The sequence below is a fragment of the Sander vitreus genome, chromosome 11 (genome assembly GCF_031162955.1).
Source record: "Sander vitreus isolate 19-12246 chromosome 11, sanVit1, whole genome shotgun sequence".
NCBI classification, from domain to species: domain Eukaryota; kingdom Metazoa; phylum Chordata; class Actinopteri; order Perciformes; family Percidae; genus Sander; species Sander vitreus.
Window position 1 is genome coordinate 10,641,064 of NC_135865.1, and position 17,350 is coordinate 10,658,413.

Below are 17,350 nucleotides of genomic sequence, written 5' to 3' on the forward strand. Positions count from 1 at the left end.
CCGATTTTCATCCTTTTTTTTTTAAACGTCCCTCTCAAGTCCCCCACCTTTGTGGAAGTGCATCGATAACTCGCTGAAGTACCCCTTTAATTACTGTTGTGTTAATGTCATTGTCTACTATTTACTACTATTTAGAGAGAGATATTTGTACTCTTCATTAGATTTGTATTACAGTAACATGTTTAATCACATTGGTTGGTATCACTGTCTGTTATTATTATTATTATTATTGATGATACTAATTTAGAATTTTAAAAATGACTTTGTCACATAGTCTGCAATACTTCCTTTTGACTTGATACAATCAAAACAATTTTTAATCCTCTTGTCAATCATTTCACATCATAATGGTGGAAAAATACTTACAGAGAAAATCAACGTTCCCATTTTGTTCATGTGAACTAGTTCATTGAGGTTATCATAAGCTCAGGGCATTCCTGTATCACCTTAAAAAGGGAGACTCATTGTGAGAAAAACAAATCAGGAGAGGGGAATAATCACATTGTTCCAGTAAGTCAACTAATATACAGAGGGCAATAACTGCTTATCGCGTTTGACAACTATATTACTGAAGTTGTAATAGTAAATATTTTTCACTGCACAGTACTTGGAAAAGTAGTATATTACTACTAACGTTGACGATTACACGCAGAGTGCATAGAGATAAAAAGAGGTTCTCCCTGAGGGAAAAGGGCAGATTTATCTCACAGACAGGCCTACTTTTAAATGACCAAATATCTTTACTGGAACTGGGAGGGTTTGAAGGGGCTCCCCAAAGCACTGTGGCGGCAGTGAGTCGGTCATTACAGCAGGCGGTGTGAAGGTGATAGCATAGCTGAGCATGTTTTAATTAAATTGTTAACTTACAATGTGTGACACATTGTATGATGACATTGTGAGTTTTCCTTTTTTTTCACATCAATAATGACGGAGTACATTTCTACATCACTGCAGCTAGGTAAAACCAGCTGCTGGGGCTCAATACATTTTTTCATTTTTTTCATTAACATGTAGAAGCAGTGGCTATTGTATTCATGTTTTTCCAAGTTGTAGTCATCGGTAGAAATAATATGTAACTTCAGGACAGGATCAGCCCCAATAATAGTCACACAGTCACACAGTACAGCACATAGTGTTATTTTGTCCCTGTTTTTGCACACCTTGTAGATGTAGGTGGAACACATGCAGAGTGTAAAAGGAGTAAGTGTATGCAAAGAAAATGTTGCCTGTGAGCCAGTTTGGTGCGTCTCTCCAAATGTATTCTTATTTTTATCAGAAGATTCTGGAAACTTTACACAAATAATGCTCCCGCCTGCCTCATAGGTTAAAAATTACAGTCTACATTCTGTAAGTTTATGTGGGTCAGGATTTAATGGTTATCAGTGAACATTTTATGCTAATGGCTGCAAGCAAAATAGCCATGATCCCAGTACATAAGACTAAGTTAAGACCGGCTGTCTGATGTTGTTATAAAATTGATGCAAAGTAACTTTTTGAACCCCTAATATTATTAAGAGCAGCATTCCTCTGGCTTCTTACACCAAGTAATGAATCAGGTAAACAGACTTTTGCAGATACACTTCTGAACACGTTCCAATAGTTTCAGTGTCACTTTTATTTGTAAAATATTCACATTGAAAAGTAATAGGCATTGTTGTGGCACTGACTTCACAGAGGCTCACAGCACTAACAAACACACCGTTTATTTAGTGCACATGCATCATGCTAGATTCAAAGCCCTTACAATATTAACGGTTGTTTGCACTTAAACTCAACTTGTCCACATGATCGGAGGAACAGTTTGTGTTGCTTCAGTCTGATTTTGGATGTGACGTTTGTTAGTAAATCCAAAAACAACCTCAATGCACTGTGGTTTCCCCTCCAGGCTCCAGAGAGGCTAATAAACTAAACACAAGTTATTAAACTAACTAAACACAGCACACACAGTAAAGAGCAACACACACATACACACAGCCACAGACTGTAGTAAAAGCTGAATGGCACAACGGTGCACATCACAGCTTTTGCAGCTGTTGACAAAGCAGCAGAAGCAGTTCTTGTGCAGAAACAAATCCACTGATAAAGCTGTCGATGTTCAGACTCAGTTTGATCCCTTGCTCTTCTCTATGGAAATATTCATTGGCTTGTCTTCCATATTACAGTAGAGAGTTGTACTTTTTGTATGATGCAATGCAATTTAAATATCATAAATGCTAAGTTGATCTGGATCATTCTGAATTCCAAAAATACTAGCTTACAAAGCAGTGTAAAGGTTGAATCACTCACTGTTACCCCAAACCTATCAAGTCCTGTGTTTAAAAACCAGCATTGTGCAGTAAAGATATAAAACACTGTCCTGTGAGACATTCCAAACCCACCTCTTCTTCTCCCATCCAATGACACATTACAGCTCAGCACGTGTTAACAAGATCTTAAAGCCAGTACCTTATGTTAGCGGGGTGGATATAAAATCAGGCACTACTCTTTTACCTATCTGCCTCCCCTTCTCCTCCCCTCTCTTTTTTCTATTTCCATTTATCCTACTTGACAAAGTGCAGGGCCTCAGCCGCTACCACAGAGCCTTTGCTGCTGTCAAGGCTGGTGACCAGCTTGAAGCCTGATTTCAGCGCTAGCATCACTGTCTCTAGTTTCAGACAGTCAAGTGTGCACAAGAATGTGCTGTCCTCCTTCAGCACGAGCCGCGATCCCGGCTCCGACTTGATGAAGTGTCGAAACTGGATCACGTTGGACGACACCACAAATTCTTCCGGAAAGCCATCCAGGCGACTCTTGGAGATCTGCACCAGTCGCCCTTTGACCTTGTCGATGAAGGCGGAGTCACTGCAGTACACCTTGAGACCCTGCGACCTCTCATGGCTATCAGTCATCTCCAAAAAGGCGGCCTCTCGCTGGGCCGTCCTCTGACTTTCCCACTCGACCACGGCTTCCACCAGTTCACTCAGATGGTAAAAATCTGCCTCCCGTCGCAGGAGCCCTACTTCCCGGAAGTCATCAGGCAGCTGGAGCTCTCCAGTTCGGAGGTAATTGAGCACATGGCGAAAAACTGGACCATCTCTATCAATGAATGGGTTGCCCATGGAATCGGTGTGCTGAACCGGCTTCTTACCGTTGGCCAGCTCTTCCAGAAAGGAACCCTGGTGTTTGGCAAGGGTGGTCCGGTGGGCAGTGTACAGGAACCCCCCTACATTGATGGTGATGGTGCCTGAAGAGGGCTTCTTAAAGCTCTTGCTGGGCTGCAGCAGGTCAGGGTTGATGTGCCTCAGTTCACTTTCCATCCTTCTGAGGTTCCATTCCATTCTCTAGTCACCCTCTCCAGCCTCGACCCAGCCGCCTTAGAGCTGGTGTGTCTGCAGTACAAATCAAGTCTGTTTTTTTCTTCTCTTTTGGATCTGGCTTTTTGAGTTTTTGCTGCTGCTGAGAAAATGAAAAGGTGTTGTCAGCTGTCGTATAGTGAGAGTGAATGTTTTTGAGAGTGTGTGATGGTGGATGGGTGAGTGCTGTCTGGCAGGAGAGCTGTAGTGAACTGGGAGCTGAAAACAGACTGTTTCTCTGTGCTGCTCGATGTCCCTCCTCTCCCTCTCTCTCACTCTTCAGGAGTGGGTGGGCAGACAACGTCACATTCAGGGAGGAGAGAGTGGAAATATAAGAGCAAACAGAAGGGTACGGACTCTGGAGCGCTTCCGTTCTTGCTTGCTCTCTTTCCCTAATTATCTTTGATAAAAAGATTACACACACACCAGATTTTGGGGGGGGGGGGGGGTGTTGCTTCCATAATTTTTGTGGTGTGAAACTGCCTCAGCTTGTGTGAGTCTGAATATCAAACTCCCTTTGCAGCCAAATCCATCTGTTTACCACACAGTGCTACATGTGAACTGTAATCTGTTTGAAAAGTAGTTTCATTTGTTTTTTCTCATCTCTGGTTATGACAGGGAAAAGTAGACTGCTATCTTTATGTAAATGAAAGCAACAGGATGCTTTTAAACATGCATATCCTGTTTTCTTTCTTGCAAAATAACAAGCAGTCCTCTCATAGAAAATGTTGCTTGTGCATTAATTGTGTGTGTGTGTGTGTGTGTGTGTGTGTGTGTGTGTGTGTGTCTTGTGTGCGCGCTGACTTTCATGTGGAGGAAATGGACCAATTGCAGTCGGTGGTGGTCTGGTCATGATGGACAGGATTTGAATTGGCTAATGCTTTGGCCTCATTGACTGTACAAATAAATGGACGGTTCAGTGATGTCATCCACTGGTTTGTGAACTACCGTTTTGAAGCCTTGAGTGTGGAAATTTGGCCATCTTGATTTTTTTAATTAAGTAAAAAGTAGGGTCATTTTCTCATAGACTTCTATGAGCCGACTTGTTTTTGCAACCAGTGGAGTCGCCCCCTGCTGGAAATTAGATAGAATGCGGGTTTAAGACACTTCCGCATTGACTACACTTTTCAGACCCAGAAGCTCCATACATAATTTTTACAGTCTGTTTGGCCTGTTACAGCCCCCCGAGGAGAGCTTCACCAGACTTGTAATTTGGTACGAATGCCTCATACCACCACTGTGAGCGTTTTCCCTTTTTGATTAATCTGTCGATTTCTTTTCAATGAATAATATGGTGAATAAAATGTAAGAAAATAGTGGAAATTATTTAAAACCCAAAGATATTCCGTTGACAATGACATAAAACAGAGCAAAGCACCACATCGATCGACTAAACAATTAATCGACTAATTGTTTTAGCTCTACAATGTTTTCCATAACATAATATTTTGTGATTAAAAAGGATGTTAATTTTTTACTCAGAAGCGGGACACAATATAAGACACCTGAAAGAGTGTCTGTTGGTGTTTACCTGCTTATTTATACCCTCCCTCTTTGTACAGAGAGCCTCCACTGCTGTGAGTGTGACTTCATGTGGAGTTACACTCTGGTTCCACCCCAGTGGCCTTACATGATGGTTTGGTAAATGGCCATGAAGTGCTGCAGAGCGGGCTTTCCTTCTGGCACTTTGTCCCACCTCTGTCGGGCTCTGTTGGAGTGAGCGCTGGGTTGTTGGTCTCCTCCGCGGCTAACTTTGGTTAAACATCCAGCACTACAACTACTTACTTGTGTATAATTTCATCTTTCTCAGTATTTCTTCAGGCACCGTCTTATGAGAAATTTCAAAACCTTGGGGCAAGAAGTAAAAAATGGCACAAAACAAATGCTTGTATGTTAAACTCTCTGTACTGTGCGTGAACTTCTTATTTTACAAACACACATGCACAAACAGTCAGGCGGATAACTTGCACTCAGAATGTATGTCTATGCTGGACAATTCTGTCCAGATGGTTTGTAACCTACTTCAGATGTTTGCCTTCCTGCTGTAAAAAAAACAATGCCAGTCAATTTGCATAATTTATCAGCACTTGCACAGGAGTCTCAAGGCCATTTTATGGTTCTGCAGAGGCTCCACGCAGAGCTTTCGCCGTAGCCTACGTAAGTGGCCTGATATTTATACTTGTGCGCTGGTGTGTGCGTCGAGCCGGCGTGTGTGTGTGTGTGTGTGTGTGTGGGGAGTGTGTTAGAGCGGGGGAGAAGTGAGAGAGTGATGGCGATTAGCTTCGGAGCGAGTACCAACTCTAGAGTCATAGTGGGAGAAACAAAGTGTCTCCCCTGTGTTTTCTGACCAAGGTGGGAAAAGTTGACCCTGTCCTTGATATCATGTTGTTTATGGAGAAGGAGAACCAGGAAATGAGTCAGGGGAAATGCAACGCTGCCAAGCCACGGCCGAGTGACGTGTGTCGCTGCGACGTGTAGTTAGGTTTTTAGAGAGGTGCGCGTAAGGCTATGGCGTAGGGTCTGGTGTAGACGCAGAGGGGTCTGCGGGGGTACGCCGTCGATTCGACGGAGAAGCATAAAACGGCCTTTAGCCTGACAAGCCAGACCCACATCAATATGTTGGGTCTGGGAACTCACCATTGGCAGGGCTCAATCCGAGGGGCGGGATAAACGGTTGTCTTTCAAATTCCCATCCATCTTCGTCTGCTTATCCGGGGTCGGGTCGCGGGGGTAGCAGCTCCAGCAGGGGACCCCAAACTTCCCTTTCCCGAGCCACATTAACCAGCTCCGACTGGGGGATCCCGAGGCGTTCCCAGGCCAGGTTGGAGATATAATCCCTCAACCTAGTCCTGGGTCTCCCCCGAGGCCTCCTCCCAGCTGGACGTGCCTGGAACACCTCCCTAGGGAGGCGCCCAGGGGGCATCCTTACCAGATGCCCGAACCACCTCAACTGGCTCTTTTCGACGCGAAGGAGCAGCGGCTCTACTCCGAGCTCCTCACGGATAACTGAGCTTCTCACCCTATCTCAAAGGGAGACGCCAGCTACCCTCCTGAGGAAACCCATTCCCACTGCACACAATAGGATAGCACTACAACCAGGCAGAGCAACGAAGAAGGTAGCGGAGCTAGCAACTCAACTCCGAACACATCTTCCTTTTTTAAGAATGACTTCCGTGCCGTTTCGTTCTTTTCTCAAAGAAAAGCTTAACTCCAAGTCTTCCAGAGGCGTGGCCAAAGCCGTTTCGAAAGACCGCTATTTGCCAGCAGCAGCCATAAGCCCGCCCACCGACTCTATAGACGATGTGATTGGCCCGGCCAGAGTTTGGTTTTTCCAGCTTGCAAGCCAACGGAGAGTTGCTAGACTGACCATGGCTGCAAATTACATTTGCTGCCGCTAGGGTACGTCAACATTTCTAGGCTACAGGAGTCTGGCAATTACAAAATACCTGGATCTTGGCAGCTTATGTCACTGCAGGGCAGCAGAGACCACGGGCTTGCTTTGCAGGGATATTTGTGTCTCAGTCTACTCGGTGGCCAAATATTGTTAATTCAAGTGTTTCACTGATTATGACTTCCTGTCCTGAACATCACAGACAAAGTAGCAGGATACTGGGATGATAGATAAGATGAGACTTAGGGCTGCAACTAATGATTACTTTCATTATGTATTGATTAATTATTGATTCAATTAATCTAGAAATTGTTTGGTCTATAAAACATCAACAAACTGTGAAAAATGTCCATCCCAGTTTTCCACAGTCCAAGATGCTGTCTTCAAATGTTTTTGTCTCACCATCAGTCTAAACCCCAAAGATATTCAGTTTATTACCATAAAAGACAAAGTAAACCAGTAAATATTCCCAACTGAGATGCTAGAACCAGTGATTTTTTTTTGTGGCATTTTTGCTTAAAAAATTACTTAAATGATTAATAGGTTATCTAAATGGTTGCTAATTGATTTTCAGTTGATTGATCGACTGATCGTTTCAGCTTTAATTAGAATACATAAAAATGTAAAGATGCCAGTGAGAAGGTTGAGCTGTTACACATTTTTTAAGTAATAATGATTTAAAGCCTTTTGTTTAGTACCTCACTGGACCATTAAAACTGTTTCTACATGTTGTGAGAGTGACTGTACAAAGGAACTTGATGGCTTTGGTGTTAATACTGACCCTACAGACATAAGAGCTTTGTGTAACTACCAAACATTAATGGGTGTATGCTACTTTCTGACCCCTAAATTCACTCATAGTTTGGTAACTGTTTGATTACTTCTTATTGTGTGCCTCAAACCATGAATGCTCCTCTATCAAGGACCACCATCTCTCACTTAGCAAAAAATGGATAAGGTGCATTATGTTCTGGTCCATATAGTTGAGAAAGAGCAACTGTACTTTCTCAGTGATGCTCGGATTCTCCCTCTTTGTACCCACGATCTTGCCTTTTTTAAAGTCTGTGGGATCACACTTGAGACCACTTCTCAGCCGTCCGTTCACATGCAAAGTAGATGTAGAACTGAAGGTGCTGTTGCATGCAGCTGTTTATTTAGCAGCGCAGATGAAAGAGGAGAGACGATTTATATTTTTCTTGGCCCGTATTTATGAAACTTAAATACACTTCAGAATGCTCCAAAGAGAATTTGAAGTAAATCAAATATTCTTGTAAAGCTAACAAGAAAGCAGCAGCTGTAAATAGTATAGTCGATCAATGATCAGATGTTTTATTTTTATTTATTTTTTATCTCAGAAGATTCTCTTTGTCTCTGTACTGGACCCAATTAGAACCACAACACTGTGATTGCTCTTGGTCAATATAAGAGACCTCATTAGCTCTCATGCATTTGCATTTGTAAGTCAAAATAAATAAAAATATTTTTTTCTTACAGGTACAGTTTCACTACATCACTACATTTAAATGTGTGTTTTTTTTCTGTGTGCAAGAGCATTAAAAACATATTAAAATTTCCATTTGAGAGATCACAATCATGAAAGAAATCCCAGCCCTTTTCCTGGCAAACTAAATAAAAAATAAGGTGATCAAACTTTGTAGACTGGAAACCTGAGCAACAGGTGTGTTGCATTTGTGCAACAGGTTGTCAACTACCTTAGAGCTAGTGCTGTAAATGGAGGTGCATTGCAGAGGAATAACAATTAGTTTTAGTTGAAACACTCAATTTAAACCCAGCTGGTTACTAAAATACGGCGTTTTGTGTTTATCTGGGGGAAGATCCCAGAATGACAGCTCTCTCTGTCTCCATGGCGATTTTCTAATCATAAGTGATTAGTGGTATCATCATCAACATTCAATTGGAATTGCAAACGAGGCCAAGATGCCGCAGAGAGGATTGTGGGAGGTTTGACCTGCTTTCTGCCTCCTGTTCATTAAAACTGGCGCATCAAGGACGATTGTTATCTTCAAAGTCGGTGGGAATCTGTTTGTCACAGCTGTTGTGTCTCTATCTACTGAAAGCTTAGGACGTTCAAATCGAATTTCCCAAAATGCTGCAAGCAAGGACTCTCTTTTTTTTTTTTAAAGGTGATGAATTATTCATAGAGCTGCTCTAAGAGCTTGTGGTGTAACATATAGTCGCTGACTGCTGTCAAGCTGGCATGGCAACCACTTAAAATAGGGCCTTGTATGAGCTCAGAGCTGTCAATCTCTTGCTTTATTCATTATGGAAGTCTGTCTACTGTATAGAGTCTTTGTGTGTGTCAGGTAAAGTTAATCTAAAGATATCAGCATTTTATTTGTAAAGAATACATATTTCCCTGGGTTTAAGTTGAGCATTATTGTCACATGGTCTGCATAATGTTTTATGGACTTTTTAAAATGTTGAATTTTGATATAAATCTTGAATGTTGTTTCAAAATGTGAGTAGTCAGGAGGTTCAGTACAAACCTTTTAAACCACTTTACATATTAGCGCATGAAATCTATAGTGATTTACAATCATATAACATCAGTGAGAAAGGATTAACACTCATGTTACCAGGGGCCTCATGTATAAAAGACTTTCTTACCAGAAGATGGCGTACCGCCAAAACTTGAAAAGTACCTACGCACAGAAATATTCACATGTATAAAACCGGGCGTACGCCAGGTCCTGCGCACCTTTCCTTTTTAACATCACAAACAACGTGAAATTGATCGCACGTGAACGAGCCACCGACCCCACCTTGCCCCCTCCCATGAATGAATACGGACGTCATTCTTTGTCTAATCACAACGGGTAATACCTCTGCAGACGAAAAAAAAAACTGTCACCGACTGTGAGGTTGAGGTGCTGATCACGGGGGTGGAGGCGAGATTTTTTTTTTTTTTCGTTTGTAGTTTTGTCATCTTGGATAAGCAATAAAAGAAAATGCCCAGAGCGGCAAATGGTGACCGGGCAGTGAATGCACCGAACCATGGCAGAAATTAAAACAAATGTTGAAGTGGAAATCAAGCGAATGGTGGCAGCGCCACACCAGTTACCAAACAACATGCATCTCAGTGTCAGTCCAAATTACGCACAATAAGTAGTTTGAACTCACTGATGTAATGCCATTGATTTTCTACATGTTAGTAGGCTCAGTGAAACTGAGTCCAGCGCGAGGGAGACCGGACTCAGAGGAGGAGAGGTTAGTGAGGCCAGCGTCTCCACGGCAGGTGACAGTGCGCTTGGATCCGCTGCACCACGCATGGATGAAATAGGACTACAGTAACAGAAATATGTGCAGAATCAAGACAGTCAAGACGGCCCCGTGTTTGGTAGACCGGGTACACCTTGTTTTCCACCATTGTTTCATGTTCATCGGATAAAATTATGTTTTTTCATAGACAACGTCACAGATGTTAAGTGAAGTGGAAACTTTATTTTGTAATGTTTGGTGATTTTCGGCACTTTTCAGTTAGAATTCACCACGTTACAGAGCCAGAAAAGACTTTGCAGACAGCCCGCACATTCTCACGATTGCTCAACAGTTTGCGTGACGGGCCAGACATTCTCACGTCAAGTAATTTTTTTTATACATTACAAAGTGTTCGTGAAAACCAGCCTACGCAAGCTTTTTGTGCGGACGCAACGTTTATACGTGAGCCCCCTTGGAAATTTAGACTTACATTTTTCTGTTTAGCTTGTTGAAATCTGTAGCCTTTTTCAAAAACTTGCCAACAGCCAATATGTTTTTGAGGGTGAGAAATCAACCACTAGTACCGGTAATTAAATTGCCCACCAATTCTCTCTGCGTTAGAAGTACTTACCACTTTGTGGTATGTGGATGCAGCTAGTCCATGGAATAATCAAAATGAGTGGGCTGAATGCAGTTACAGACATCGGAAAATCACTTCAAAGTTAATGAATGGAATCATTAAATTTCCTTAATGATGCAGCCTCTGGGCTTGGTAGAGATGAGTTCTAATGGAAAATTATATTTTGAGATCCAATCAGTGCCTTTAATCAGATTTCTAAAGCCGTGCGTATGTACATCTCTGTTTAACACATTTCAGTAACTATCAAACTGGGTGCACATGCACAAGACTGATTTCCACTCTTACAGTTAACCACAGATAGAGTAGGCATGTCCAGTCTTTAGACCTGTCAAAGAAAAGAATGGCAGAGAATTAGCAGTTTCCCCATTTGTGTTGCATTGGCGAAGCTCTCTAACAAGGCCAGAGCGGCTGCCATTATGCACAACCATTATGCTTTTCATAGCAGCTGTATCATTAACTCATCACATACACCTGTAAACCATCATCAGCAGTGATATGGGAAAGGTAATGATGTAGTTTACATTGCTCATATTAAAAAAAAAAAAGTGTTTAGAAGGGCTTTACAATAAAGGATAATATGACAAGTTATAAACACAGGGAAATAAAATGGTACCTTCAGTGTAAATAAATTCAAACAAAACCATCAAGTTGTATGATTTTTGTTGGTATTTTCAAGGTAAATGAGTGGGTTGACATGGGCAGCACAATACTTGTACAAGAACAGGGTCTTTAAATGATATAGCAACACCAAATGTATGCAGTCTTGGGTTTTCTGGTTTGTTTTGGTGTCTATTTTAGAAGGACGCGAACAATATGAGCAGCTGACAAAACAGCCAGTGAAGAAAAGGGTGGGCCAGAGAGAGAGAGAGAGAGAGAGAGAGAGAGAATGATGTTGTTACACTTGTTAAAAGTGCTTATTAGTGAGTGTAAACCTGTCTTTTGTGCGTATGCATCGTTTATACTCTTGGCCCCATGTCTTTCTAAAGTATTTAGATACTATTCCTGAAAGCTAAAACCACCTCAAAGATCAATCTCAATTGGCATTTTAACCCAAACCAGGAGATCACCAGGCTTCAATCGGATCTGAGCCATGATCAAGAGTGTTGTTTTAGAGAAGCAATGAAATCATCCAAAAGAGAGAGGAGGAGGAGAGTTCTCTGGGAGCAGAGAGAGCCAGAGTCACATGAATAGCCTCAGGCACAGTAACCGAAGCAGCTTATGCAATGTGTCAGATCTTGAGTTTGTGAGAAAGAAATTCTTTTGTAGAAGCTGAATGGGGCTTAAGGTTAGTAAACCTTGAAAAGAAAAAGGGCTGCAATGGTTTGACAATACTGAAGCGCAGTATCCATGTTGCATGCTGATGAAGGTCTTTTGACCGTATTTATTTATCTTTTTATTTATTGCTCTAGATTTAGTATTATATGTAGGCTTGGTGTGGTTGTAGGTGATCTATAGTGAAACGTAGATGAAGAGGGATAGTTTACCCAGAGACGGTGATGGTGGCCTGGTGGGTGGCGAGCTGTTTGTTGTGTTTTAACATTAGGAAGGTCAGAGCTTTAAGGAAAAGGGCCTCGGAGCAGATGGAGGTAAGAGATGAGCGTGAGGGGGTGGACGAGTGACCTCCTCACCCTCGCATCTGTCTCTCCTCCTCCTACAGTCTTAACTCGACCATTTTTCACTTCTCTGCTCTCAAAGAATTAGCTAAATGCATATTAACATGTACAGTACAATACAGTTGATACATGTCTTGGCTTTTCCATCTACCTGTTTATTAATGTTTTCCTGATTTCCCTTTTATTAGACTGCCTATTAATAGTTTTTTTTTTTATTTAGGAATAGGATGATATTACCATTATTTGGATTAGATTCCGTCGTCCGATCATGATCTCACTGTATTACTATGGCAAACTTTAATACACTTCTTTATTTACTCTGCTGGTTTGTTTTTAGTTTTAACATTGTAAAGTGACTGAAGTGCAGTAAATGAGGGTTGTTTTACAGAGAAAATATGCCAGCATTACTATGAAATCACACATTCATAATCATCAGTCAGCCTCTGATTTAGTCTCACTGGAGCATCTTTTGTTCTTCAGTTCTTTAGTCTTGATTGCAGATTTGAGCTTTGAGACAGATTGAGGATTTTTTGGGGGGCCAGAAGTGTCCACTGGATGCAATGTGGTCATGGTTTAGCTCTGTTGTGGATTTTGGAAATGATCTGCTGCAATTCCAGCCACTGTGCCAATGTGCCACCGTATACACAAGGGTCTTTTCTCCGTTTGGTCTTAACATGCTGGGTCTCCTTATGCTCAAGCGGCACCTCTGAAGCGTAACATTAACATGCTTATATATCTGAATACCTATATTAATTAGAAATTGACCGACAATCAAGATTCATTTGTTACTGACTTATTCTTTACATACATAAGTAATTTCACAATGTACAACAGACATATATGACACAAAAGCATAATTGCTGCTAATACAATTGTTGTGCAAAAGAAAACAAATGGGGTTAAAGTAGGGGGTCTTTGTAGGAGTACTATAGTGTTTATGAATATTTTCAGTTGAAGCGTGAAAAAGAGGCAAAGTAACTCAACAATGGAAAAAAACCTCTAAGATTTTGTAAATACTCATTAATGAAACCTAAAAACCAGGACTACATGAAGAAGCTCAGCTTCTGAAATGCTTACATCTAAACCACAACGGAGTGATATAAATTCTGAAGTTGGGTTTATTGATTTGAAACTCACAGTGTATTTGCCCTTTTTAGCTGCATCATTGTGACATGAGTTGATATATAAGTCCACCCAACACATATTGTCTTATGGTGCTCTTTGGATGAATCCTTGTGTGGGAACAAGCGATGTGGGAGGAGACTGATTACAGCTAAAACCAAGATCGAAGTGCATTTAGGCTGTCGTCTTCTGCCACTGTTTTGGACATACCACATACATCTGGTTACATTTTTCACTTTCACACAATAAATTCAACGGGGACCTAAAACATTGAGAAAACATTACAGCTGTCAAAGGTGTGTCATCACAGCGCTGTACCATGACACAAATAAAGCTACAGAAATGGACCTGGTAATCCATTTCTCTTCCTCTGATGGTATTCCCTCATTACAGTTGGTATAACATCATTATAGGTGGTGTTACATTGTCTGCTAATGGAGGATATCAGTCTGGACAGGGACCTGCATTTAGACCCTGCAGAATAAGCAATCATGCTAACCTAAAGTAACATATAGTGTACTCCAGTGTCAATCATCTCAACTCTCTGCAAGAATGTGAATAATCTAAAAAACGTTTCTTTAAAGTCAAACAAGTGTTTTCACCCTGTGGAGACTTTCTCTACATGACTCATACGATATGTCTGGACCATTTCAATATTTTATTTCGTAAAAAATTAGAGATAAGAGAAAATTGGTGAATTTGACAAATTCTCTTCTATCACTGTGTTATAAGACTGGTATTTATAAATGAAAAGAGGAGCAGCTGCTTGACATAACTCAACTCTACCATGTGGCTGCATCAACACATTTGTGATTTTATTGGTGTGATTTTAAATCTCTGCCTCAGCTTTTTTTTTTCTTTAGATAGAGAGTGAGCGTAATAAAAACGGATGCTGCTTTGAATGACGGCTGCGTAGTGGAATTAGGAGGATGTCTGCTGAAGGTGTCGACCAAAACATTGATCTAGCACTTTATATTGTTATTTATACTGTTTTATATTGAAGCCAATGTGTGTGTGAGTCTATTTATCTTAAGTATTCCTCCCACTCACAGTAGCCTTGAGCTACCCATGCTGTGGTCAGTCCACATCCAATGTTGGTTCGCTCTCTCTCTCGCTACTCTACAGTATGTGTCTTTCTATGATTACAAAGACATTTCATTCTTTCATACAGTGTCCCTCTGGATCCTGGGGAGAGAAAACAGGAAGACTTGAGTTGCAGTAGGGAACCTGTCCTAATTTCTTAATGGCTTTGATGAAATCAAACAGGGTGTTAGACCAGGACTAGTGCATAGCAGGGATGTTGGTGTGCACACATGTTTCTTGTGGGTGTGTTTTTTAGATATGTTGCTGGCAAGTGCTCTGGCGCTCACCAGCCAATAATTGCACATAATTGCATCCATTTGTGGGAAAGGCAAAGATGAACATTAGTGAGATCCTTGACACGTACTGCAAAGCATTTGTTGCCTCAAGATTAAAGACAAAGTCTTGCGGACTCTTGATGGAATGTTGCGTGACACAGGATGTCAGGTGGCATGTGATGGTTACTATGGTGAATGTGTGGCGCCTACATTTGTTCAGCTGTGGTTAACACAATACATCAAGGCTTTAAGCATGAAACATAAGGCTGTCGATATTTTTGTTTGCCAACAAATATGAAAAAAACAACAACAACATCAATGAATCGATCCTGCTGACAAGTATTGCCTTTGCACCCAAAGCTTGATACTTTTATTTATCTGTTTTTAATTGTCTACCTTGTCACTTAAATAAACTTAGCACATATAGTAAGGAAATTTGTGTTTGGTAGATTATTTCTCTGTGGTAACAATGCTTTTTGGCAATAAATCTTATACCGTTGGAAAGCCTGTTTAGTTCCCTTACAAATGGTGCCCCATTTGTAAGGAACATGCATTTGTGGGATGAGCAGCAGCACGCAGTATGTGGGTTGCGCCCATGAAAAATTTGCCAAATCTTCTCTACCATTGCCAAACAGCTTATTCTGCCATTGACTTGTTTGGTGGATTGGATGATTGAAGTTTGAATAAGCAAGACATATTGGCAATTTAACAATTATTATTCATTAAAACTTCAGAAGCACAACTTCAGTAAATGGAGACATAAATAATGAATGAATACAAACATTCTTTGCTTTCAGTAGAAATGGCTTGTGTGCACCCTGTGTCTGTGCAGTGGTTTGTCATGTAGAAGGACATCAATAAAACAAGAACAGCACGAGCAGTGGTAAAATGCACCCTTGTCATAATCATATTATCTGTGGAAACACAGCTAGACTAACACAGAGCAATTGAAAACGACTGACAGGTGATCCTGCTGTGCCAGCGTCATCAGAAACTGACGTTGCTTCAGATGACGCATGAGAGGAAAATACATCTTTTCATGTATCCTTTCTTTGCATTTTGCCCCCACGTTTTAAGTGGGAGACCAAAGGAAACGAGTGAGGGAAGTGTGAAGACAAGAGAGTCAATTCTTGGCATGTATTCCCAGATGATTTACCAACAGGATTCCACACCTGAGGATCGTTAACGGTTTATGGAATTTTAAGAGAACGTTAAAATAAGTTTGACAGCCTCTCTCCCTCCTCCTCAATGCCTCACCACCTGTTTGTTGACCTCTACTGCTCCCTGTAGACATTCTCTCTTTGTTTGCCCTTTTAGTGCATCTCTCTCTGCTGGTATTGTAAACTGGTGGGTGTGAAATGTAGCTGCTTCTCAGACCTTTTATGTGTCCAGATATACAAACCATGCCAAGTCATACAACAATGAACAATAGAGCAAGCTGCTGCCAATATAACGCCGACGCTCACCAACTGGACTCATTTTCCTGGACAGTGGATTCAAAATTTGCAAAGAAAAAAAAGAAAACAATGACAGCGGCTCTCAATACTGATGGAGAGGAGCAGAAGTGGAATCAAATGTTTTTGGAAAAAGGTTGTGGGTTGGACAGATAGAAGAATTGGAAAAAGCCCCTTATGAAAGAACAGCTCGAAAAATTAATGCAACAAATGAAAAGTCCATGTTCAAGATCAGTCAGAAATAGCTAAAAGGGTCACATTCAGAGTGTGAAATGCTTTATGAAAGGCTTACTGGCAGTGGTGTAGTATTTAGATTCTTCACTTACGTAAAAGTACCAATATTACAGTATAAAAAAAGTCCTGCATTTTAAATCCTACTTAAAGATTCCACTTTTCCACATTAAAATGTCTAAAAACGACTAGACCCATGTTCTATATTTTGTTGAGTTGTGTACTTAGATTATCCCGAATGTTTCTGTAATTTAAGGACACGGTCCGTGTCATTTGGTTGCCTGTCAATGGCGTAATATCCCCTTTGCTCATACGTCACCGTTGTGGTTATCTACCAGAAGCTGTCATAAATGTATTTTTTTATCCGGTTAAAAGCTACATTTTCACGATGCACTTTTTAGATCTTGGTCGTTTTTAACTATTTTTTTTAACCGGACGTCTGTATCTTAAGTTATCAGAGAAACTTACTGAGCAGACGTTTGCGGCAGCTTGAATCCAGCCACTCCGCCGACATGCCAAACAGCGTTGGAGAAACGCTGATTTGTAGGGTGAAACTGCTTTATTCAGTGTATTTACTGGTTTAAATGGTGAATGGATTGCATTTATTTAGCGCTTTTCTAATTTCTTAATGACTACTCCAAGCGCGTTACACACTACAGGCACTATTCACACACACATTCATACACTGGTGGCCGAGGCTGCCGTGCAAGGTGCCACCTTCTCATCAGATAAACATTAACGCACTTTCACCCACCGGGGCCATCGAACCACCGACCTTCCAATTGGTAGACGACTGCTCTACCTCATGGGCCACATTGGGTAGGAGGAGATCTCTGTGACATTTTAATGCAGAAATATCACATATTTTTAAGTACAATACTTGAGTAAATGTACTTAGTTACTTTCCACTGACTGACTGGACCAGAAGAGTTTGTTACATTTTACCAGTCAACTAATTATATATTTTTGCACATTGGTTAAAAATAGAAA

At 41.1% G+C, this 17,350-nt stretch overlaps 2 protein-coding genes across 2 annotated transcripts in view; one reads left to right on the plus strand and one right to left on the minus strand.

The window, feature by feature from the left end:
* LOC144525100 (general transcription factor IIF subunit 2-like) overlaps nt 1–17,350 on the plus strand; it is a 47,165-nt gene that overhangs the window by 20,236 nt on the left and 9,579 nt on the right. The window lies entirely within an intron of this gene.
* Nucleotides 1,613–3,531, minus strand: kctd4 (potassium channel tetramerization domain containing 4). Its single transcript, XM_078261598.1, has one exon. It carries the CDS (start codon nt 3,315–3,317, stop codon nt 2,541–2,543), a length of 777 nt encoding a protein of 258 aa, XP_078117724.1. The 5' UTR covers nt 3,318–3,531; the 3' UTR covers nt 1,613–2,540.